Below are 24,682 nucleotides of genomic sequence, written 5' to 3' on the forward strand. Positions count from 1 at the left end.
GTAATGTCGTTATGGCCCCTGCAAAATAGAACCACCCACACCACTGCCAATTTCGTCTTGTGACTGTGATTATATCCAAAACAAGGACCGATGCGAGCCGAGCTCTGTATTTAATTCTTATATTGTAATACTGTGGTTAGAGGCAGCCAAACAGTCCTCCAGCCAGTGGTAGCTGGAGCAAGTGGGACTCTCAGTTTGACTCCAGCGAAGGTTGAAATTGGTTAGTTGGTACATTAGGTTTAGAACTGGTTCAGGAGCTCGTAAACAATTATTAAGGAGGGCAAAATGGCAGCAGCTGCTCATTCCGGGGCTCTGTGCTGGTTTCCCCTCCCTCCTGCTCTCATTTCCCTTAGTCTGTGGCAAAGAGCATCTACAAAACAGTTTGCTTGAAAGGTTTGCCACTGTAAAAGGATCTGGGGAGTTTTATTTTTGGTCATCCAGTTTGTGCTGCTGTTGCTGGTGGTGTTTTTTTGGATGGGGTTTTAGGGTTTTTTTTTCTTTGTTTTGTTTTTTTCCTTTCTTTTTCTTTCCTTTTCCTTTATTTTTGAGGGGTTCTTGGCTATTTTCACTCTCCACCTGCTTATTTCTGCAAGGAGGACTTCTCAGCCAGGAGCTTGCATGAGTTCCACGTTTACCCTTGCAGATTATCTCTGCAAACTGGAGGAGGGGCGTACACCGGCAATGACAAAGTGCCAAAGCCTGTATGTGAAACAGAAAGAGCAACTGGCCATTGGAATGTGCTGCTGGTGGTGGAGTCACTGTCCCTGGAGGTGTTCAGAAAAGGATTGAGTAGAGTAGAGTAGAATAGAATAGAATAGAATAGAATAGAATAAACCAGGTTGGAAAATACCTTCGAGATCGAGTCCAACCTATCACCCAACACCATCTAATCAACTAAACCATGGCACCAAGCACCCTATCCAGTCTCCTCCTAAACACTTCCAGTGATGGTGACTCCACCACCTCCCTGGGCAGCACATTCCAATGGCCAATCTCTATCTCTGGGAAGAATTTCTTCCTAACATCCAGCCTAAACCTCCCCTGGCACAGCTTGAGACTGTGTCCTCTTGTTCTGGTGCTGGGTGCCTGGGAGAAGAGACCAACCCCCACCTGGCTACAACCTCCCTTCAGGGAGTTGTAGAGAGCAAAAAGGTCTCCCCTGAGCCTCCTCATCTCCAGGCACTTGAAGCCATGGTTTGGTTGTCATGAGGTGTTAGGTATTAGCTAATAGGTTGGACTTGATGGTCTCTGAGGTCTTTTCCAACCTGGTTGATTGTATTCTATTCTGTGACTATTCCATGAAACACCTCACCTGTAGGCACAGGTATTGATGCTTCAAGAAACCTGCCCATCAGAGGTGTAGCAGAGAGAAGAAACTCTCCTGGGGTGCCTTCTTTCATAGAATCAGTAAGGTTGGAAAAGACCTCAAAGGTCATCAAGTCCAACTTGTCACCTAACACCTCAGGACTACTAAACCATGGCTCCAAGTTCCACATCCAATCCTTTTTTGAACACCTCCAGGGACAGGGACTCCACCACCTCCCTGGACAGCACATTCCAATGGCTGACAACTCTCTCTGTGAAGAACTTTCTCCCTTTATTTTCTGTCACTGCCCAAAGCAGCTGGAGAGCTTGCTCTGATACTCAGCCCTGGCTTGTCATATCTCAGATGTCTCCCCTGCACTGTTAATTAGATCTCTTTCCCCTCCCTTCCCCTCCCCTGATGGTCTTAGGGCCTTTGAGGTTGCTGTTAACCTCCCTTTCAGGACAGTGCCTTGTCACTCTTTCTTGTAGATCATTTTGAACTCCATGCACAAGTACCAGCCAAGAGTCCACATCATTAAGAAGAAGGATCACACAGCTTCATTGCTCAACCTGAAATCAGAAGAGTTCAGGACCTTTATCTTCCCAGAGACTGTTTTCACTGCTGTCACTGCCTACCAGAACCAGCTGGTGAGTATGGCTGCTAATTTCCATAGATTTAACTAAATCCCACCCTGCTGAAAACTCCTTCCCCTCCAGGAAAACTAGGAAAACAAAAGTTTGGGGTGGTTTCTTTGTACTCTTTCCCCCCTCCCCCTAAACTAGGAAGCTTTCTGACCTACCTTTCCATGCCAATGCCTGCAGCGACTGTGCCAAACCTAATCCATATTCATAAATCTTACATACCCTAACTCCAAAAGAGCCATGAGGATTATTCAGGGGACCTAAAGATGACACAAAAGAAGCTTTCAGTTTTCCCTTCCCTTTTTCCCATGCAGTGCTGTTTGCATATTATCATTGGTGTTGGGTGATAGGTTGGACTTGATGATCTCGAAGGTCTCTTCCAACCTGGTCTGGTCCATTCCTATTCCTACTCCATTCCTATTCCTACTCCATTCCTATTCTACTCCATTCCTATTTCTACTCCATTCCTATTCTGCTCCTTTCCTATTCCTACTCCATTCTTATTCCTACTCCATTCCTATTCTACTCCATTCCTATTCCTACTCCATTCCTATTCTATATTTAGTCCTTTTCTAATTATAGCTCATTAAGGAGCTGTGCTTCTTGCCAGCAATCTTTTCAAGCCACGAGCTATGAGCTGAGAGACACTCTGGTTTGCACATGATGATTGCAGGGGCTTAAAAAGTTGACTAATTAAGCTGTAAGGCTCAAATGCAGAGGGAAATCACTCCGAGATAGGCTTTTCAGAGGCTGCCCAGATTACATCCAGATGTCTGACTTTCAATTTGCATGCCAGCAATATAATATATACAGAATGGAGGAGATCATAACAATGGATTGCTAATGAGTAATTTTAGGAAGTATATAAACAATTGGAAAGCAGAGGCTCTGCATGACAGTGGGTAGGGCTTTAATGCTTCAGCCAGGGGAGATATGTCGTTGGCTTCAGTGCAAGTCAGAGTGTGCTTTGAGGGCTTCCTGCCTATGGCAGCTCAAAAGGAAAATCCCCACACCTCTCCAATTCCTCAAAGTTAGGAAAAATAGAAGCACTGCCCAAACATGTGGGGCAGGCAGCATCGGAGTCAAGGTACCTGCTGCATTGTTTAAAGGAGTCTGTGGTTCTTAATGTGAAACAAAAAATAGCTTCTGAATCATAGAAGCAATAAGGTTGGAAAAGACCTCAAAGATCATCAAGTCCAACCTATTACCTAATACCTAACACCCTCTGACAACTCAACCATGGCTCCAAGTGCCACATCCAATCCTTTTTGAACACCTCCAGTATTGGTGACTCCACCACCTCCCTGGGCAACACATTCCAATGGCCAGTTACTCTTGCTGGGAAGAACTTTCTCCTCACCTCCAGCCTAAACTTCCCCTGGTGCAGCTTGAGACTGTGTCCTCTTGTTCTGTTGCTGGTTGTCTGGGAGAAGAAACCAACCCCTACCTGGCTACAACCTCCCTTCAGGGAGTTGTAGAGAGCAATGAGGTCTCCCCTGAGCCTCCTCTTCTCCAGGCTAAACCACCCCAGCTCCCTCAGCCTCTCCTCACAGGGCTGTGATCCAGACTTCTCCCCAGCCCTGGTAAGACTTCACCTGGAATATTTCATCCAGTTCTGGGCTCCCTAGTTCAAGAGGGACAGGGATCTGCTGGAGAGTGTCCAAGAGAGAGCTACAAGGATGATGAAGGGACTGGAGCACTGCCTGGGGAGGAGAGGCTGAGAGCCCTGGGGCTGTTCAGTCTGGAGAGGAGAAGACTGAGAGGGGATTTAATAAATGTCTATAAATATCTGAGGGCTGGGGGTCAAGAGGGAGGGGACAGGCTCTGCTCAGTTGCACCCTGGGATAGGACAAGGGCACTGGATATAAACTCCAGCACAGGAGGTTCCACCTCAACATGAGGAGGAACTTCTTCCCTGTGAGGGTCACAGAGCCCTGGAGCAGGCTGCCCAGAGAGGTTGTGGAGTCTCCTTCTCTGGAGACTTTCAAGCCCCATCTGGATGTGTTCCTGTGTGACCTGTGCTGGATTCTCTGGTCCTGCTCTGGCAGGGGGGTTGGACTCAACCATCTCTGGAGGTGCCTTACAATCCCTAATGTCCTGTGATCAGAATGTATTGGTTTAAAAGCCCTATTTGTACCTGAACACTGCAGAAAATGCATCCAGCCCTTGGCAGTGCGAAGAACACAACGTTTGGACAGGCAGTTAGATATTTCCCCATCACCCCCAGAACTTCCTGTAGAAACCAGCAACAAAGAGTAACCGGCACCAAACCAGGCTAGAACCTGGAGTTTATTTCTGTAGGATGGCTTTGTGTTTACTGATGCTCATTCAACAAGTCCGAGTGCTGCACTTTGGCCACAGCAACCCCATGCAGAGCTACAGGCTGGGGTCAGAGTGGCTGGAGAGCTCCCAGACAGAGAGGGCTCTGGGGGTGCTGATAGACAGCTGCCTGAATATGAGCCAGCAGTGTGCCCAGGTGGCCAAGAGGGCCAATGGCATCCTGGCCTGCATCAGGAATAGTGTGGCCAGCAGGAGCAGGGAGGTCATTGTGCCCCTGTACTCTGCTTTGGTTAGGCCACACCTTGAGTCCTGTGTCCAGTTCTGGGCCCCTCAGTTTAAGAAGGACATTGAGACACTTGAAGGTGTCCAGAGAAGGGCAACAAGGCTGGGGAGAGGCCTTGAGCACAGCCCTGTGAGGAGAGGCTGAGGGAGCTGGGATTGTTTAGCCTGGAGAAGAGGAGGCTCAGGGGTGACCTCATTGCTCTCTACAACTACCTGAAAGGTGATTGTAGCCAGGAGGGGGTTGGTCATTTCTCTCAAGCAACCAGCACCAGAACAAGAGGACACAGTCTCAAGCTGTGCCAGGGGAAGTTTAGGCTGGAGGTGAGGAGAAAGTTCTTCACTGAGAGTCATTCGCCATTGGAATGTGCTGCCCGGGGAGGTGGTGGAGTCCCCATCCCTGGAGGTGTTCAAGAGGGGATTGGACGTGGCACTTGGTGCCATGGTCTAGTCATGAGGTCTGTGTTGATAGGTTGGACTCGATGATCTTTGAGCTCTCTTCCAACCTTAGTGTTTCTGTGATACTGTTTACACCAGAGGGGTTTCTAATGAAACCTTCCCAAAGCACACACATAGAGTCCTGGAAAATTTCTCAATGGAGCATCTCTCCAGAACCCCTCAGAGGTGGATGCTGTCATTTTATTTATGACTGATGAAAATGGAGCCCTTTCCTTTCTTCTTCTTCTTCCCTTCTTTTTTTTTTTTTTCCCCTTTCATTTTTGCCATTTCTTTCAGAGCTGTTTTAAGGAGGCCTTGATTACATTTCTGGAGGTTATTAGATAAAAGCTAAATACATTATACTTTCAACAAACTATCTCATCTTTTAGGATTTAAAGGGCATGCATTTATTTAAACAGCCCCCAAACCCACTGCCACAGAGTTGAAGTGTAGGTCAGGTTTCATTTTAAAGAATGCTTCCTAGCAGATGTTTTCTGATTGTTGGTGAGACAGTCTCTCAGGGAGGGAAAAAAAAACCCACCCTATGGCCATAAATGATTGTGAGTCTCATCTGGCTTTGGTGGATACAGAAAGTTTCTCTTGTGATGTCATAGCCAATCTTTAATATCAGGAGAATGGAAGTTTGATTGGTGAAAATAGGCTCAGGAGATGAATGGACATCTTTATTATTCTGCAGTGCAGTTGGCTCAGTGTGTTGGTGATCTAAGTCAGTGGAACTTGTTAGAGCTGGTCTTCTCTCTTTGTTGTTTTCAAGGGGCTTTTCGGAATGCTGCCACAAAACCCCTCGCTGGGGTACGAGGCGCTAAGCCACCGCTCTCTGCCACATCACCGTGGCTCAAGGCTTATGGTGGGCTTGGGAGAAGAAGCATAGAATAGTCCAGGCTGGAAGGGACCTCCAAAGGTCATCCAGTCCAACCTCCCCACACTCAGCAGGGACATCTTCCACTAGAATCATAGAATCAATCAGGTTGGAAAAGACCTCAGAGATCATCAAGTCCAACCTATCACCTCATGACTAACTAAACCATGGCTTCAAGTGCCATATCCAATCCTTCTTAAACACCTCCAGGGATGGGGACTCCACCACCTCCCTGGGCAGCACATTCCAATGGCCAATTGCTCTTTCTGGAAAGAACTTTCTCCTCACCTCCAGCCTAAACTTCCCCTGGCACAGCTTGAGACTGTGTCCTCATGTTCTATTGCTGGTTGCCTGGGAGAAGAGAACAACCTTCACCTGGCTACAACCTACCTTCAGGTCGTTGTAGAAAGCAAGGTCTCCCCTGAGCCTCCTCTTCTCCAGGCTAAGCAACCCCAGCTCCCTCAGCCTCTCCTCACAGGGCTGTGCTCCAGACCCCTCCCCAGCCTTGTTGCCCCAGATCAGGTTGCCCAGAGCCTCATTGAGCTTCACCTTGAATATCTCCAAGGAAGGTGCCTTGGCCACCTCCCTGGGCAACTTGCTCCAGTGTTCCACCATCCTCATAGTAAAGAACTTGTTCCTAACATCCAATCTAAATCTGCCCTTCTCTAGTTTGAAGCCATTGCCCCATGTCCTGTCACTCCAGGCCTTTGTAAACAGTCCTCCTCCATCCTTTTTGCAGCCCCCTTCAGATACTGGCAGGCTGCTCTAAGGGCTCCCCAGAGCCTTCTCTTCTCCAGGCTGAACACCCCCAGCTCATCCTGTTCTTGTAGCAGAGCTGCTCCAACCCCATAACCACTTTCATGCCTTTTTCTGGACCACCTCCATCAGGTCCATGTCTTTCCTATATAGAGTGCTCCAGACCTGGACACAGTACTGCAGGTGAGGTCTCACCAGAGCAAAGTGGCAGAATCATCTCTCTGGATCTGCTGGCACCACTGCTGTTGATACAGCCCAGGATGTGATTTGCCCTCTTGGCTGCAAGCTCACACTGCCTGCTCCTGTCCAGCTTCTCATCCATCAGCACCCCCAAATCCTTTTCCACAGGGCTGCTTTCTGAATGAGACTATAGAGAGAATGAGATGAGTATATCTAACTTGAAGAGCTGTTACAAGATCCTGTGACCAGTCCAGCATTCAGGATAGCTTCCACCAGTTGCACCTGCATGATGAGACAGCCTCAAACCCTCAGCCAGTGCTCTTTGACTAGCCCATAGGATTGACTGGGGAGCTGCAGCACCTCCTATGTAGTGCCTCAAAGACCTTCCCCAGAGAGCTTGGCCTTTATAGACCTGAAACACCAGGCAGAGACAGCAGTGGTTCAGAGCTGCAGGGGGTGGTAGAAGAGTTGGTTGGCAGCTGCTGAGCTGCCTAATATCAGGTCCCTAGTATCAGGTGATAGGATGAGAGGAAATGACCTGAAACTGTGCCAGGGGAGGTTTAGACTGGATATTAGGACAAATTTCTTTACAGGAATGGTGGTCAGGCATTGGAGTAGGTTGCCCCAGGAGGTGGTGGAGTTGCCATCTTTGGAGGTGTCCAAGAAATGTGTGGACATGGCACTTAAGGACATGGTTTAATGGCTGTGGTAGTCTTTGAAGGGTGAACTCAGTGATCTTAGAGGTCTTTTCCAACTGAACCAAGTGTGTATATATATAGAATCACACACACACATACATATATATATGTAATTACTGCAGACCTGCAATTAAACACTCAGGTTTTGGTTTTGAAAGACTGCCTCTCCCTCTCTCTGTTTTCCCTCTCAGAAGACCTCTTTCTGGGAATGAGAAATCTGGTTCAGTTGTCTTCTTTTTGGGTTTAATGCTGGAGAATTGCTTTATTTTTCTGTTTTCAAGTACCTTTGCTGGATGAGAGCATTTGATTGCTGGAGGATTTGGAAAAGATCCCTTTTCTTTCTCAGTCTCAAGGGCCAGCTATTAAAAATGAGGTTGTGGCCCCTTCAAGCCAAGCTTTTCTTGAGGAAAGCCAGGCTGACATAACTGCTCAGTATGAATCTGGACGGCCTGGCTCAATGGGTTGAGGCCAGTGGTATGAGCTTCAATAAAGCCAAGTGCCAAGTTCTACACTTGGGTCACACAGCCCCATGCAGTGCTGGAAAGCCATCCAGAGCAAAGGACCTGGGGGTGTTGGTTTTCAGCCAGCTGAATATGATCCAACAGTGTGCTCAGGTAGCCAAGAAGGTCAACAGAATCCTGGCCTGTATCAGCAACAGTGTGGCTGGCAGGGAGCTGATTGTCCCCTTGTACTCAGCACTGATTTTGGGCCCCTCACTACAAAAGGGCACTGAGGTGCTGCAGCATGTCCAAATGAGAGTTCTAGAGCACAAGGCTTATGGAGAGTGGCTGAGGGAAGTGGGGTTGTTTAGCCTGGGGGAAGGGAGTTTGAGGGGAGAACTTCTCACTCTATTTAACTACCTGCATGGAAGATGTAGTGAGATGGGGACTGGTCTCTTCTCCCAAGCAACAAGCTCTGAGACAAGAGGAAATGGCCTTAAGTTGCACCAGAGGAGGTTTATGTAGGACATGGGGAAAGATTTCTTCCCTGCAAAGGTTGTCAAGCCCTTGAACAGGCTGCCCAAGGAAGTAAGTGGTGGAGTTTCCATTCCTGGAGGTATTTAAAAGATGTGTAGGTTTGGTGCTGAGGGTCATGATTTAGTGGTGACCTGGCAATGCTGAATTAATGGTTTGACTTGATCATCTTAAAGGTTTTCTTCCCGCCAAAACCGATTCTGTGATTCTCAGAGAAGCTGAGAGCTGTTGGCTTTCATGGGCTTTAGCTAGAGCTGGTGACATTCACTGCCTTGCAGGACAAGTCCTGAGCTGGCCCTTGTCAAGCTCTAAGCCTCACTTAAGTTTTATTTTCAGTTCTTGGTAGAAGTATGGCTGGAAATTCTGAATATTATGATGATATCCCAGGTTCTATTCAGCAAATTTCAATTGGTTGGACAGCTAGAAAATGTCACAAGGGCAGCAGTGTATCTTGTGTCCTGCTCCAATCAAAACCACAGTGAAAGCTACCATATATCCCTGGAAAGTTGCACTGCAAAGTTAAGAGGAGTCCTGATGCCTGTGGTGCCTGGTAGGTCTAGCTGAGAACATTTGCATTCACATGAAAAAAGAAAAGGGAAGGGGAAAGAAAGAAATAAAAGGAAGGGAAGAAATGTTTTTAAAAAGCAAAAGGAAAGGGGAAAAAGGAAGAAAGGAAAGGGAAAAAATAAAAGCAAAAGGAAAGGGAAAAAAACTGAAAAGGGAAAGGGGGAAGAGGGAAAGGGAAGAGGGAAAGGGGAAAGGGAAGAGGGAAAGAGGAAAGGGAAGAGGGAAAGGGGAAAGGGAAAGGGGAAAGGCAAGAGGGAAGAGGGAAAGGGGAAAGGGAAAGGGGAAAGGCAAGAGGGAAAGGGGAAAGGGAAGAGGGAAAGGGAAGAGGGAAGAGGGAAAGGGGAAAGGGGAAAGGCAAGGGGGAAAGGCAAGAGGGTAAGGGGAAAGGGAAGAGGGAAAGGGGAAAGGGGAAAGGGAAGAGGGGAAAGGGGAAAGGGAAGAGGGGAAAGGGGAAAGGGAAGAGGGGAAAGGGGAAAGGGAAGAGGGGAAAGGGAAGTGGGAAAGGGAAGAGGGAAAGGGAAAGGGAAGGGGAAAAGAAAAAAAGACATGGAAGGGGAAAGGGGGAAAAGAAAAAGGTGGGGCTGAACTGAAGCAGTGTCTCCAGTAGCAGCTCCTTGTTTGTGCTCACGTTAGCTGATGTGCAGCCCCAGCAAGGAGGCTCAGAGGCCAGCAGAGCGCTGTGCATCGCTGGCGGAAGGGACAACCTGATTGGTGCTGTTAGAGGGTTGGGAAGCAGTCATGCTGGGCGCGGGTAGGTTCCTCCCGCTCGGGGTAACACGAAAGACCGAGCGGACAGCGCCCTTTAGTCCTTGCCCTGCCCTATGTGTGAGACAGGCTGGTTTGCCTCCCCGGCCTCGACAGCACCTCGAGAGCAGCAGGCTTGCAGGCACAAGGAGGAGCGTGGATAAAATTAGCGAGGGGAGGCAGGAGGATGGATCGGTTAACACTTTGTAGGCTGCAATACCTCAACACTATGCTCATGCTGCGTCCCTCTTTTGTGTGTTTCCAGATAACCAAGTTGAAAATTGACAGCAACCCTTTTGCTAAAGGATTCCGGGACTCTTCCAGACTCACTGATATCGAGAGGTAATGGGGGCTTTCTGTTTACTTTCCACGGAGATAAGATAAAGAGAAGAGAGAGTTTGTAGCAAAAAGCATCCTTTCAACCCCTGAGAAGCTGGGCATTTCAATGTTATCTTGTTGCACATAGTGAGCCTCCTCCACCTCCTTTAAAACAACTTACAAACTTGGTGCAGAACGAGCTGGTTCGAGTTTTGACATCTGGTGCAGCTGGGGGCTGATGTATTCATCTTCCTGAGGGGGCTTCCTGGAGGGTGGAGAGGGTCAGTTGTACGACTTTTCAGAATGAAAAGCTTGTTTCTGGTGGTGCCATTTAATCCTGTCGAGGGCTGTGAAGTGGGGCAGTGGCCTTGTGAAAAACATCTTTATAGCTCTCCACCACTCCACACAGTGGGGAAAGAGAAGAGGGGAGCTTCCCAAAATACACTTCAGCAGTCCCAGACACTGAAGTCAGCAATTATTGCCATCAGGATGAATCCCATAACTCCCACTCCGATGACAAAGATGCCATTTTTGTTTCACCAAAATTGTCCTGCAGGCTGCACCAGGGGAAAGCTTTATCTGGAAACTGCTGGGTTTTGTGTGTGCTGGGTGTGCAGCTGCCGTAGGGACACAGAGGCATCAACATCCACAGCTGAGTAGGAAAGAAACTTCAATCTCCTGGCACCTCATTTTTATCATCTGGTGTCAAATATGTTTGGCCAATAAAGCTGCCTGCATCCTTTAAGCTGGAAGACAGCTTGATGGAGGCGGATATGAGGAGAGGCTGAGAGCCCAGGGGCTGTCCAGTCTGGAGAAGAGAAGGCTGAGAGGGGATCTGATCAATGTCTATCAATAGCTGAGGGCTGGGGGTCAAGAGGGAGGGGACAGGCTCTGCTCAGTTGCACCCTGGGATAGGACAAGGGGCAATGGATGGAAACTCCAGCACAGGAGGTTCCACCTCAACAGAAGGAGGAACTTCTTCACTGTGAGGGTCACAGAGCACTGAAGCAGGCTGCCCAGAGAGGTTGTGGAGTCTCCTTCTCTGGAGACTTTCCAGCCCCGTCTGGATGTGTTCCTTTGTGACCTGTATGGGATTCTCTGGTCCTGCTCTGGCAGGGGGGTTGGACTCAACCATCTCTGGAGGTCGCTTCCAACCTCTAACATCCTATGATCCAGCCTATCCAGAGCTTGCTGGGAGCACAGAGTCAGGAAAGAAAGTTTGGAGAGTCTAACCCCTCCCAGGCTCCTATGGAGGGATATCAGATGTAGCTGTGAATCACCTCTTGTGGGTGCATGCAGGGGACAAACTGTATCCACAGAGCCAGAGGATCTCTTGATGGTATTTCAGAAGCACATCAGTCTTAGCAGCTCCATGGGTGGGGAACAGTGATCTGTTTTATACTTTCCTAGTGGCTGGATCCTCAGTGATCCCTTGAGCAAATGGGTAAGAGAGCAGCAGTCTGGGAAAAGCAAGCTTAGAGCCTGTGGTGCACGCTGGCAAAGTTGATTCAAAACTGCTTCCTAAGCGAAAGCCTTCACTGCAAACAGGGGGAAAACCCCAAAGCAACCAAAGCAGATCCAATTAAAATAGCATAGCCTGCTGTATTGACAGAGCACTGAGGTGAGCAACATCCAAAGCTCAGATTTGTGGGCCAAGAAAGGACCTTGCAGAAGAGACTTTGCTCTTCCCATTTCAGTCCCCTTTTTTTTGCAGGCAAGTGACATCTATTGACAGTTTTGCAAGGGCTGTGAGAGAGCCTGAAGAGATAAGCAGAGAGAAAAACTTAGTTACCTCTGTGCAGATGAACCTGACTATCGTGGTGCCGGATAGGAAGGGAATTTTTTCCAGAGGACATCTTATTATAACAGCACATGGCAGGGAGTCAGAAATGCTGAGCATCAACTGCAGTGCCCTTTTGTTTATTGATAAGTGGAAGAACAGAGCCTGAGACAAGGCAGCCTAGCCCAGGCATGAATGTTGCCATGAAAGATAAGGCAGCCAAATGTGAAACCTGCAGTAAAGACAAGGGGGAAAAAAAGAATGTGAAAGGTATTGCAATGACAATTAAAACAGTGCAATGACAATTAAGGTCTTAGTGTGAGTTAAATTGGAAAGCTTAGCTCTGAATAGGGAACAGCAGCATTAAACCCCCCTCCCCCCAGACCTGCTGCATGAGGCAGCAAAGCAATAAGGCAGTGAAAGAGGGCTGGTAAGAGATTATTTAAGGGTTTTTCAGCTCACCTGATCTGGTCCAGACATACCAAAGAATTGATTCAGTTCCAGCATCAAAATACTCAGGCAGAGGAGGAATGTCATTCTCATCTGGTTCTGTAGACTTCATCTTCATGCCAGCAACATTGCTTCAAGAAAGCCAACACAAAGCAAAAGAAACAGCAAAGTGAGATAGGGCAACAGGGAGAATTTCTTGCTTGAAGTCTGTCCTGGCATGCACTATGAGATGTAGGTGAAACACTGAGTGACTCTTGGCTGTAAACTACCGGTTTAAGGTGTTTGGAAGGCAGCTTCTGTTGCATTATGAGATGTAGGTGAGACATGGATTGACTCTTGCTTGGTCCTGGATGGAAACCACTTGTTTAAGCTGGTTGGAAGGTAGCTTCTGTTGTGTTATGAGAGGTAGGTGAGACATTGAATGACTCTTGCTTGATTTGGTTGGAAACTACTGGATTAAGGTGGTTGGAAGGCAGCTTCTGTTGTGTTGTTGGAAGTAGGTGAGACATTGAATGAGTCTTGCTTGGAAACTACTGGTTTAAGGCAGTTGGAAGGCAGCTTCTGTTGCATTATGAGATGTAGGTGAGACATTGCATGATTCTTGCTTGTGAACTCCTGGCTTAAGGTGGTTGGAAGGCAGCTTCTGTTGTGTTGTGAGAAGTAGGTGAGACATTGAATGAGTCTTGCTTGGAAACTACTGGTTTAAGGCAGTTGGAAGGCAGCTTCTGTTGCATTATGAGATGTAGGTGAGACATTGCATGACTCTTGCTTGGAAACTACTGGTTTAAGGTGGTTGGAAGGCAGCTTCTGCTGCATTGTGAGATGTATGTAATACACTGGATGCCTCTTGCTTGGTCCTGGTTGGAAATTGTCAATGTTCATTATTGTTAACCCATTATAGAAACATAGTTTTCTCTGTGAGATGACTGGCTAAGAACGATATTTATTTGCTAGGGAAAAGACTCTGCAGGGCAAATGCACGCTTGCACAGCTCTTGAGAATGGCACAGTTATGTGGAAGCTGTGAAAATCCCTTCCAGGCACTGCTCCCTGTGCACAGGGCACGTGCATGCCTAATCGGCGGTGCTGTGCAGTGATCCTAATGGTCTCCTGTAAAGCATCCTGTGATGTTCGGGCCAAGAGAGCACTCATTTATCACGAGTTCCAGCTTTTCCAAATGACCTAAGTAGTGTGAAAGTGTACAGAGCTTTGGATTTCATTTCCAGGTATTTAAGCCTGCTTTTTCCTAAACAGCCTTTGGGGAGGGAAACAAATCAGATCAATTGATCTTTAGAGACCTGAAGAAATTAAATTAGCCTGGAGTCAGTTACTGCACTAAACCATCCAGTAATTGGATTGCTCCTTGTAACTGATTGAAAACAGCCTCTATCTGCAACAATACAGGGAGCTTTCCTTTATAGTAGACCTGAGAGAAAAACACATCTTTTTATGACATGATGACAGAAATTGCACTTTTTTAACCTAATTGAATATGATTTTATAAATCCGTGACTTTAACGATTCCGGGCTTCCCGTGCGAGATTTATGATCCTTGGGTGGGAACTCTGAGCTGCAAAGGCCTTTAGGATTAAAGCTCTCTGCGTGGTGTGTGTGAGAGTTAAATTAATATATGCAAAGGTAGAGAAATTTGAGGAATGGTAGAAGAAGAGGGCAACAGAAAAGTCATTCAAGTGCCTTCGTTCTCTTTTGTTCCTGTCTCCTGTGAGGACAGGCTGAGGGAGTTGGGGTTGTTCAGTCTGGAGAAGAGAAGGCTCCCAGGACACCTAATTGTGGCCTTCCAGGATCTGAAGGGGGCTACAAGAAAGCTGGAGAGGGACTTTTGAGGGTGTCAGGGAGTGATAGGACTGGAGGGCATGGAGCAAAACTAGAAGTGGGTAGGTTGAGATTGGATGTTAGGAAGAAGTTGTTCCCCATGAGGGTGGTGAGAGACTGGCACAGGTTGCCCAGGGAGGTGGTGGAAGAGTCATCCCTGGAGGTTTTTGCAGCCAGGCTGGCTGTGGCTATGAGCAACCTGCTGTAGTGTGAGGTGTCCCTGCCCATGGCGGGGGGCTTGGAACTGGCTGATCCTTGAGGTCCCTTCCAACCCTGACAGTTCTATGATATGCCTTCCAACCTTTTTCTTGTACTTGTGGCTCTCTATGCAAAGCTTTTAACCATTTAAAAGAAAAAAGCCTTTGGTGAGTTTGATATATATTGAATTTTCAGTAGGATATGAGATTCCTTAAGCAGTCAGCTCATTCCATGCATTACTTGTGGTAATCTCTTTATGACAATGGGGCAGACTTTATCTGGGCTACCATGAGAAGCTGCTGATTCATTTGTGATCTTTTTTTGCCTGCTATTCACATTGCCTTCACTATAAAAAAAGGAAAAAAGACTTCTGCAGTGTTTGTGATTGAAAACTGAACACCTTGTGACTGGCAGAATATGGAGCTTGACATATTGTGGTGTGGACTATCACAGAAACATTCAGGCTGGAACAGATCTTCAGCATCATCAAGTCCAACCCAGAACCCTGCTGTACAAGGCTCCCCCCTAAACCATAGCCCCCAGCACCACATCCAAACCACCTTGCAACACATCCAGGCTTGGGGACTCCACCACTTCCCTGACCACTCTTGCCATGAAAAAATATTTCCTAATGTCCAGTCTAAGCTTACCCAGTCACAGCTTGAGGCCATTCCCCTTTGTTCTATCCCTAACTACCTGTGAGAAGAGACCAGCAGCAGCCTCTCCACAATGTCCTTTCAGGGAGTTGTAGACAGCAGTGAGGTCTCCTCTCAGCCTCCTCTTTGCCACACTAACCATCCCCAGCTCCTTCAGTTGCTCTTCATAAGATTTATTCTCCAGGCCCTTCCCAGCTTCCTTGCCCTGCTCTGCCCTGGCTCCAGCCCCTCCACATCTCTCTTGTGTTGAGGTGCCCAAAACTGGACACAATACTCCAGGTGTGGCCTCCCCAGAGCTGAGTGCCAGAGGACAATCCCCTCCCTGCTCCTGCTGGACACAGCATTGCTGATCCCAGCCAGGATGCCTTTGGCTTTCTTGGCCCCCTGGGCACACTCATGGCTCCTATTCAGCTCCTTGTCCATTAGCACCCCAGGTCCCTTTCTGCCAGGCAGCTTTCAGCCACACTGCCCCAAGGCTGAAGCATTGCTTGGGGTTGTTGTGACCCAAGTGCATGCTCTGGCATTTGGCCTTGACTGTGGGATGCCAGATGAGGATGATCTGTTTTAACAGTAAGCTTTGTGGAAAAGACTGATGTAGGTTTTATAATGAGCAGTTCACTCTGGAGAGAGGCTTTCAGGGAACATCTTCATGCTTCTCCTTAAGAAAAAATCCTGCCAAAGCCATCAAGGATGCAAAATCAGCACCTAACAGACTATTTATTTATCTATTTTTAATTTTGAGCTTGAGTTTATGTTTTTCGTTTGGTATGAAGAGTTAGCCTTTCAGAGAGGAGAAAAAAAAAAAAGTGAATAGAATAGAATAGAATAGAATAGAATAGAATAGAATAGACCAAACCAGACCAGGTTGAAAAAGACCTTTGAGATCATTGAGTCCAACCTATCACCCCAAACCATCTAATCAACTGAACCATGGCACCAAGTGTCTCATCCAGGCTCTTCCTAAACACATCCAGTGATGGTGACTCCACCTCCCTGGGCAGCACATTCCAATGGCCAGTCCAAGAGAAAGAGAGTGGGTTCTAATAACTCCAAATATCTGAATGATTTAATGTTTTCTAGTTATAATTATGCTGTGGATCATCCCTAGAAGCTGACTGTAAGTAGACATCATGAACTTGTCCAATTCCATCTTAGAATAGAATAGAATGGAATAAACCAGGTTAGAAAAGAACTTTGAGATCATCAAGTCCAACCTATCACCCAACATCATCTAATCAACTAAACCATGGCACCAAGTGCCTCAGCCAGGCCCTTCCTAAACACCTCCAGTGATGGTGACTCCACCTCCTCCCTGGGCAGCACATTCCAATGGCCAGTCTCTCTTTCTGGGAAGAATTTCTTCCTAACATCAGCCTAAACCTCTCCTGGTGCAACTTGAGACTGTGTCCTCTTGTTCTGGTGCTGGGTGCCTGGGAGAAGAGACCAACCCCCACCTGGCTTCAATCTTCCTTCAGGTAGTTGTAGAGAGCAAGAAGGTCTCCCCTGAGCCTCCTCTTCTCCAGGCTAAACAACCCCAGCTCCCTCAGCCTCTCCTCACAGGGTTGTGCTCCAAACCCCTCCCCAGCTTTGTTGCCCTTCTCTGGACACCTTCCAGCAACTCAACCTCCTTCTCAAACTGAGGGGCTCAGAACTAAAGCAACTGCAATTAAAAATCATGCAAATAATCCAGTGAAAGAGGGGATTGCTTCCAGAATGTTTTTCAGTATTCCAACAGGAATACTGAATTGTAAAATCATGTTCAAAGAAGAACTGACAGATCTCAGTCATGATCTGAACGATGTCTCCCTTTTTGATCCAGTCTGTTACAGGGAAGTTCAGTGTGTGGACTTGTGACCACTTAGGAGAGCTGACTGCCTATAACCATCTGCACAAGTCCAACAATCTGCTTCTGGGAGGTAGATACACACTTCAGGAGGCAATCTAGAGGGTGGTGGCACACCTAAGCTGGCTTTTGGCAGAGAAGGGAGGAGTTGGAAGGGTAAAAGAGCTGCATCTCATCATGCCAGCTGGATTTGCATGGTGATCAGATACTGAAGAACTTTGTCTGAGATGTGGAAACCTCTCTGGACCTGCTCACCACACCCCTTCTAATGCACCCAGGATGCCAAGGGCACATTGCTGGCTCCTGGGCATCCTTTTGTCCACCAGAACTCCCAGGTCCCTTTCCCCTATGCTGCTCTCCAACAGATCAACCCCCAGCCTCCACTGGTCCATGAGGCTGTTCTTTCCCAGATGCAGGACTCTACACTTGTCCTCGTTGCATAGATTATATTGTATGCTTTATAGCTCTTCTGCTGCTCAGTAGCCACTTTGGAGATACTCCTGTTCTTTCTCCTGCAATCATCAAAACCTAGGATTTTCACAGAATCACAGGACATTAGGGGTTGGAAGGGAGCTCAAAAGCTCATCCAGTCCAACCCTTCTGCCAGGGCAGGATAACCTTGAGTAGGTCACAAAGGAAAGCATCCAGGTGACTTTTGAATGTCTCCAAAAGCTAGCTTTCATTTCCCTTCTTAAAGTCTTTTTATTCCTGGAGTATTGCATCCACCCAACACTTGTCCCATAGTTTTGACTGTGGGAAAGTGTTTTGGTGACTCTCTATTGTTTTTCAGGCCAACTTAAACTTCAGCTCACATGAGACAATGCAGTCTCATCAGTCCTGGTTCTTTCTTGGATGGAATGGGTTTAGTTTTATTCTAAGCAGGGGAACTGGAGTTATTTTGTTGTGGTTGAGGATTTGGACCATCCTGTGTCAGAGCTTAATTAGGTTCCTAGGTCAGCCTGTAGTACTCATCCATAGGTATAAGAGCAACTGCATGTAGCACAGAAATGCTTCTGTGTGATGGAGTGTGTGCAAACCAGCAACTCAAACCCATAGGAACATGAAGGCTGAGGGATACCTGAGCAGCTGAGGATTTGCAGCATCTTGTGTCAGAGCTTAATTAGGTTCCTAGGTCAGCCTGTAGTACTCAGCCATAGGTATAAGAGCAACTGCATGTAGCACAGAAATGCTTCTGTGTGATGGAGTGTGTGCAAACCAGCAACTCAAACCCACAGGAACATGAAGGCTGAAGGACACCTGAGCAGTGGCTCTGACAGTTTACTGCTCACTTTTAGCTGCTGTTCTGCAAATGTCTGTGTTCCTCATGCTGTGCTGTCATTGCTTCTGTCCTGGAGGGGCTGAGGCGGGGAAGGTATCATAGTATCATAGTGTCATTCAGGGTTGGAAGGGACCACAAGGATCATCTAGTTCCAAGCCCCCTGCCATGGGCAGGGACACCCCACACTCGATCAGGCTGGCCAGAGCCTCATCCAGCCTGGGCTTAAACACCTCCAGGGACGGGGCCCTGACCACCTCCCTGGACAACCCATTCCAGGGTTTCACCACTCTCATGGTGAAGAACCTCCTCCTCACCTCCAGCCTGAATCTCCCCACCTCCAGCTTCAGTCCATTCCCCCTAGTCCTATCACTACCTGAGATCCTGAGCAGTCCCTCCCCAGCCTTCTTGTAGGCCCCCTTCAGATACTGGAAGGCCACAGTTAGGTCACCTCGGAGCCTTCTCTTCTGCAGACTGAACAGCCCCAACTCCTTCAGTCTGTCCTCATAGGAGAGGTGCTCCAGCCCTCTGATCATCCTTGTGGCCCTTCTCTGGACACCTTCCAGCACCTCCAGATCCCTCTTGTACTAGGGGCTCCAGAACTGGAGGCAGTACTCCAGGTGGGGTCTCACCAGGGCTGAGTAGAGGGAGAGGATCACCTCCCTCGACCTGCTGGCCACACTTCTCCTGATGCAGCCCAGGATCTGATTGGCTTTGCGGGCTGCAAGTGCACACTGAGAGCTCCTGTTGAGCTTCGGGTTTGGTTCGGTTTGGTTCTTCTGGTTGTGGTTGGGGTTTTTTTTCTTTCTTTTCTGTTATTTTGGTGGTTGTTTTTTCTTTTTTAGTTTTGTTTTACAAAGTTGTCTTTAGCAGTTGTGTCTTGGCCAAATTAGTCATCTTTTCCCTTAAAAAAAACCAACAACCCAAACTGAAAAGGAGAGAGAAAAAGTTCTACTGCAGCGCAACTTCCGACAAGTTTATTTTGGTGCCTTCTCAGCCCATTTATTCCATCTGTCTTCACCTCACCTCACTTCTGATGTCTCCTGTTATCTGGGCTCTCTTCCAAACATACTAACTGGCAGCTACAAAAAAAAGAAAGGACTAAAAGGAAACCTTTGAAATGCAGAACTAAAGAAGTCATTCAGGCTGCAAACTGATAATTCATACACTTGATATCCTGCCCTGTATTTTCTTTGTGTTGAAGTAAAAGGCCAAGCAAAACATGGCTGCCAGTATTATTTTTGGGTTTACTTTATGATTCTCCTTCTGGTAATATTTTTTTTGTTTTGTTTTTATTAGCATTGGCTTTTTCTTGTTCAAGAGGAAAAAAAAAAAGACAAAACCTAGAGGAAGAAATCAAATCCCGTGGCACCAGGACGAGGAAGCAGATTTGGGAGGGTGTCCTTTACCTTTACCTCTTGGATAGGAAAGGCAAAAACCCAGAGAAGACTAACAGGTTGCTGAAGCCCTGCTCTGAAATGTATGCTTCTTGTAGTAATTCCTGAGAGAGTAACTTCTGCAGGAGATCTGAGTTCATTTATCACCCCAGTCTAGCTTTAGCACATTGGCTTCAAAGGAGGCTAAAGCTGGCTCCCAGTGGAATGGGCCCTATCACATCCATCCTCCATCCTCTCTGGAGCCTGGGTTTAGAGCTAAGATAGATACTAACCCAAGCCTGGCTCCAGCAAGCTAGTTCTGGATTAGCTTCTCTAACACCTTCTGCCAAGCACATATATATTGCCTTAAGCTTCTCCTTCTCCCAAAAGGAGAAGGCAGACTTCCTGTTTCCATCCCCTGGATGTGCACTCTGCCAAGTTCAGGAAAATCCATAGCTTCAGGGGCATGAAGGCACCCAGCAATATCAGTGTTGACAGTGCAGTGTGGCCAGGTGAGCCCTCTTCCATATCAGCAGGGCTTGTGGCCATGTGCTCCAGAACCAGGCTCAGGGTGCTCGCCAGTCTGTTGTGAATGCACAACTGAAGCAGAGGAACAGCAAAAGGAGCAGGAAAGAAATGACACAGAAGAGCATCAAAGAGATGCCTGCTTCCACCTACAAAGCAGCACTGTTCTTTCATCTTGATTAAAGATCCTGCTCAGGGTAATCTGGGACTTTATTATCCCTTGAGAATTTTTGCAACCTGAGAAGACAGCCACAATTAGGTCTCCACAGAGCCTTCTCTTCTCCAGACTGAACAACCCCAGCTCCCTCAGCCTGTCTTCACAGGAGAGGAGAAGGGGAACTCCAGCCCTCCGCTAATCCTCGTAGCTCTTCTCTGGACATGTCCCAGCATGTCTGGAACCTGTGTTCCAGACAGTCAGCTTTATTCCTGCATCTAGAACTCAATTTCACAAGCACTTAAACCTTGGTTTTAAAGTTTTACTTCCTCCTGCACATCTACTTCAGAGAAAGTCCTAAAGCATCTCTGTCCTTAAAGGGCAGAGGAGGTTGACCGTCTCATTCGAACCTCTGTGAGAAACTTCACATTTCCATAGAAGGGGAGTTGCAACCCCTTTTTGCTTCAAGAGAACTTGACTTCTGAGTAGTGTTCTCTGAGCATCAAATACCTGGGCATGGTGCAGAGAAAGAAGAAAAGATTATCCCTTAGCTCCCTCATCACTTGTCCAGGACTGGGGAGACCCAAGTGCAGACTCTAGTTTGTGGTTTTCTAGGTGTGGAGCAACTTTACTTGGTGGAAGTAGGGAAGTCATTGTGCCCCTGTACTCTGCATTGGTTAGGCCACATCTTGAGTACTGTGTCCAGTTCTGGGCCCCTCAGTTTAAGAAGGACATTGAGACACCTGAACGTGTCCAGAGAAGGGCAACAAGGCTGGGGAGAGGCCTTGAGCACAGCCCTGTGAGGAGAGGCTGAGGGAGCTGGGATTGTTTAGCCTGGAGAAGAGGAGGCTCAGGGGTGACCTTATTGCCCTCTACAACTACCTGAAGGGAGGTTGTAACCAGATGGGGGTTGGTCTCTTCTCCCAGGCAACCAGCACCAGAACAAGGGGACACAGTCTCAAGCTGCACCAGGGGAGGTTTAGACTCGAGGTGAGGAGAAAATTCTTCCCTGAGAGAGTCGTTCACCATTGGAATGTGCTGGCCAGGGAGGTGGTGGAGTCACCATCCCTGGAGGTGTTCAAGAGGCGATTGGACATGGCATTTGGTGCCGTGGTCTAGTCATGAGGTCTGTGTAGACAGGTTGGACTCGATGATCCTCGAGGTCTCTTCCAACCTTAGTGATACTGTGATAGCTGAGTAGAGAACTTGCACCATTCCTTGTTTCCTTTTGCAGGCTTAGCTGGTTGCAGGCTCAGCTTTTGCGTTTTGGAGGTCTATTTGGAGGGTGGGGGTTTTTTGTGTGTTGAATGTGGAGGGAAGGAAGAGTGTCCACCTGAAGGCTGGGTGGGCCAGGTGCCTAAATTCTGGTGTGAACCTCAATGCTTTGCACTCATGACGTGAATCAGAGCCTCAAACCCTAAAATGACGAATCAGGTGCGCAGTGATTATAGCCTGAACCACCACCAAGGGGAGGCAAAATAATCTTATGCAGCCTGTAGTATTAAATCCCAGCTGCACTAAAGAAACTGCTATTGTGAAATTAATTGCTTTCCCAGATCCAAGTTTCCTTGTCAGGCCATTCCCTCTGCCATAAAAACCTTTGCTTCTCGTGCCAGCGAGTGAGATTAATCTCCTCAAACCTTTAGCTTGCTACCTGCAACGTTACAACAATTAAATGCAACTGAAGAAACCTACCACATAGCTTCCCTGCTTTCCAACTCTGCAGATTGAGAGTTCACTAAGAAGTCATCTCTCTCTCTCTCTTTTTTTTTCCCTTCAAAAGAAGACAACCATGCACAATAATAGAGTCCTGTCTAGCACACAGACCCATCTGGAAAGAATTTAGTCTGCAATAATTGTGGGCATTTGATTTAGCTTTACATCCCTGAAGGCAATTCAGATGTAAATTTATTGGGGGGAGTTGATCCCCAAACCTCCACTGGCTCCAGGGTTGTGGAGATGAATTTGGCTCCACTGCACTGGAACTGGAGCCTGCATTGTTTCTGTTGCATCAGGATGTTATTACATGCTGTAATGCCTGTTCTGATAAGCAGACCTTGACTGGAAGTAAAGGCAGTAGAGGCAATACAGACAATCACCTGAGCCATATTTGTCAGACCTGTAAAGGTTAATAATTCTTTAGCTATGAATCTGTTTAGAGACTGGTGCCTAAATCTCTTGGACAACTGTGGTCTAATTCATTACTCTGTTATTCTGTAGTTGTCTGAAATAGTCTTTGTGGTTAAGTAAAACTCTCTGCATTTCACAGTGTGCTTCAGAAAGCCTGAATCTTATTCTTCAGTCCTTCAAAGATTGATAATTCTTTAGGTATGAATTTGTTTAGAGACTGGTGCCTAAATCTCTTGGACAACTCTGGTCTAATTCATTAGTCTGTAGTCATCTGCAATAGTCTTAATGGTTAAGTAAAGCCCTCTGCATTTCACATTCTGCTTCAGCAAACCTGAATCTTACTTTTTCAGACCTTCAAAGATTGATAATTCTTTAGTTGTGAATCTGTTTAGAGACTGGCATCCAAATTGCCCAGACAACAGTGGCCTAACTCCTCACTCTGTCATTCTGGAGTCACCTGAGATAGTCTTCTTGGTTAAGCAAAGCTCTCTGCATTTCACATTCTGCTTCAGAAAACCTGAATCTTATTTTTCATACCTTTAAAGACTTCATTTCATAACTTAACTTCACAACATGACTTTTATAACATAAGACTTCAATTCATAACTAATTCCTTAGTTATGAATTTGTTTAGAGACTGGTGCCTACATCACTTAGACTGCTGTGGTCTGATTCATCACTGTCATTCTGTAGTCATCTGCAGTAGTCTTAATGGTTAAGTCAAGCCCTCTGCATTTCACATTCTGCTTCAGAAAACCTGAATCTTACTTTTTCAGACCTTTGAGGACTGATAATTCTTTAGTTGTGAATCTGTTTAGAGACTGGCATCCAAATTGCCCAGACAACAGTGGCCTAACTCCTCACTCTGTCATTCTGGAGTCACCTGAGATAGTCTTCTTGGTTAAGCAAAGCTCTCTGCATTTCACATTCTGCTTCAGAAAACCTGAATCTTATTTTTCATACCTTTAAAGACCTCATTTCATAACTTCACAACATAATTTTTATAACATAAGACTTCAATTCATAACTAATTCCTTAGTTATGAATTTGTTTAGAGACTGGTGCCTACATCACTTAGACTGCTGTGGTCTGATTCATCACTGTCATTCTGTAGTCATCTGCAATAGTCTTAATGGTTAAGTCAAGCCCTCTGCATTTCACATTCTGCTTCAGAAAACCTGAATCTCATTTTTTTTTCAGACCTTTGAGGACTGATAATTCTTTAGTTGTGAATCTGTTTAGAGACCGGTGCCTGAATCACTTGGACACCCATGGTCTAATTCATCACTCTGTTATTCTGAAATAGTCTTTATGATTAAGTAAAGCTCTCTGCATTTCACATTGTGCTTCAAGAAGGAGGAAAAAAAAAAGCAGAAGTTTGGAGTGGCATTCAGCCCATAATGTAAACAATGCCATCTGTCTTTTCCTTTGTAACATCTTCTTTGAGATAGCCCTGATATGCCTACTGTTTTCAATCACTTAAAAGGCAGTAATTCAATTAGCTCATCCTCTGCATAGGAACTGCCATTGCTTTCAGTCCACTTCCAATCCTGACACAAGTAAATCACTTTGATAAGATCCTCTTTTTATTTACTTTCCTTTTATTTTTTTTTGTCCTGGGGAGACTCTAGCATAAGTAATGATGGCAGTGATAGACCAAGGACAAAATGGCCATAATGCAGTTGCTGGTAGGAAAGGAAAACACTGTGCTGCTCTGATTTAGCCTGGAAAATACAGACTACAGAATTAACCAGGTTGGAAAAGACCTCAGAGATCATCAAGTCCAACCTATCACTCAGCACCATCTAATCAACTAAACCATGGCACCAAGTGCCTCATCCAGGCTCTTCCTAAACACCTCCAGTGATGGTGACTCCACCACCTCCCTGGGCAGCACATTCTAATGGGCAATCTCTCTTGCTGGGAAGAATTTCTTCCTCACATCCAGCCTAAACCTCCCCTGGTACAGCTTGGGACTGTGTCCTCTTGTGCTAGTGCTGGGTGCCTAGGAGAAGAGACCAACCCCCACCTGGCTGCAACCTCCCTTCAGGTCGTTGTAGACAGCAATAAGGTCTCCCCTCCTCTTCTCTAGGCTAAGGAACCCCAGCTCCCTCAGCCTCTCCTCATAGGGCTTGTGCTCCAGACCCCTCACAACCTTTGTTGACCTTTTATCTCCAGGGATGTGGCCCCAGTCACCTCCCTGGTCAACTTGTTCCAGTGTTCCATCACCCTCATGCTGCAGAACCTGTTCCTAGCATCCAATCTCAATCTGCTCTGCTCTAGTTTGAAGCCATTGTCTCTGGTCCTGTCACTGCAGGCCTTTGTAAACAGTTTCTCTCCATCCTTCTTGTAGGCTCCCTTCAGGTACTGGCTCTGCTTTTTCTTCTTCACTAAATTTCAG

The 24,682-nt window shown here is 46.9% G+C and overlaps 1 protein-coding gene across 1 annotated transcript in view; it reads left to right on the forward strand.

The window, feature by feature from the left end:
• The window catches only part of TBX20 (T-box transcription factor 20), a 50,448-nt gene that overhangs the window by 15,827 nt on the left and 9,939 nt on the right, over positions 1-24,682 (forward strand). The window contains exons 5-6 of the mRNA XM_068168658.1: positions 1,795-1,953; positions 10,009-10,085. Coding sequence (XP_068024759.1) covers positions 1,795-1,953; positions 10,009-10,085 — 236 coding nt within the window. The remainder of the gene's footprint in view (positions 1-1,794; positions 1,954-10,008; positions 10,086-24,682) is intronic.

The sequence above is a fragment of the Melanerpes formicivorus genome, unplaced genomic scaffold (assembly GCF_026170545.1).
Source record: "Melanerpes formicivorus ecotype bairdi unplaced genomic scaffold, bMelFor1.0.p_v2 SCAF_148, whole genome shotgun sequence".
NCBI classification, from domain to species: domain Eukaryota; kingdom Metazoa; phylum Chordata; class Aves; order Piciformes; family Picidae; genus Melanerpes; species Melanerpes formicivorus.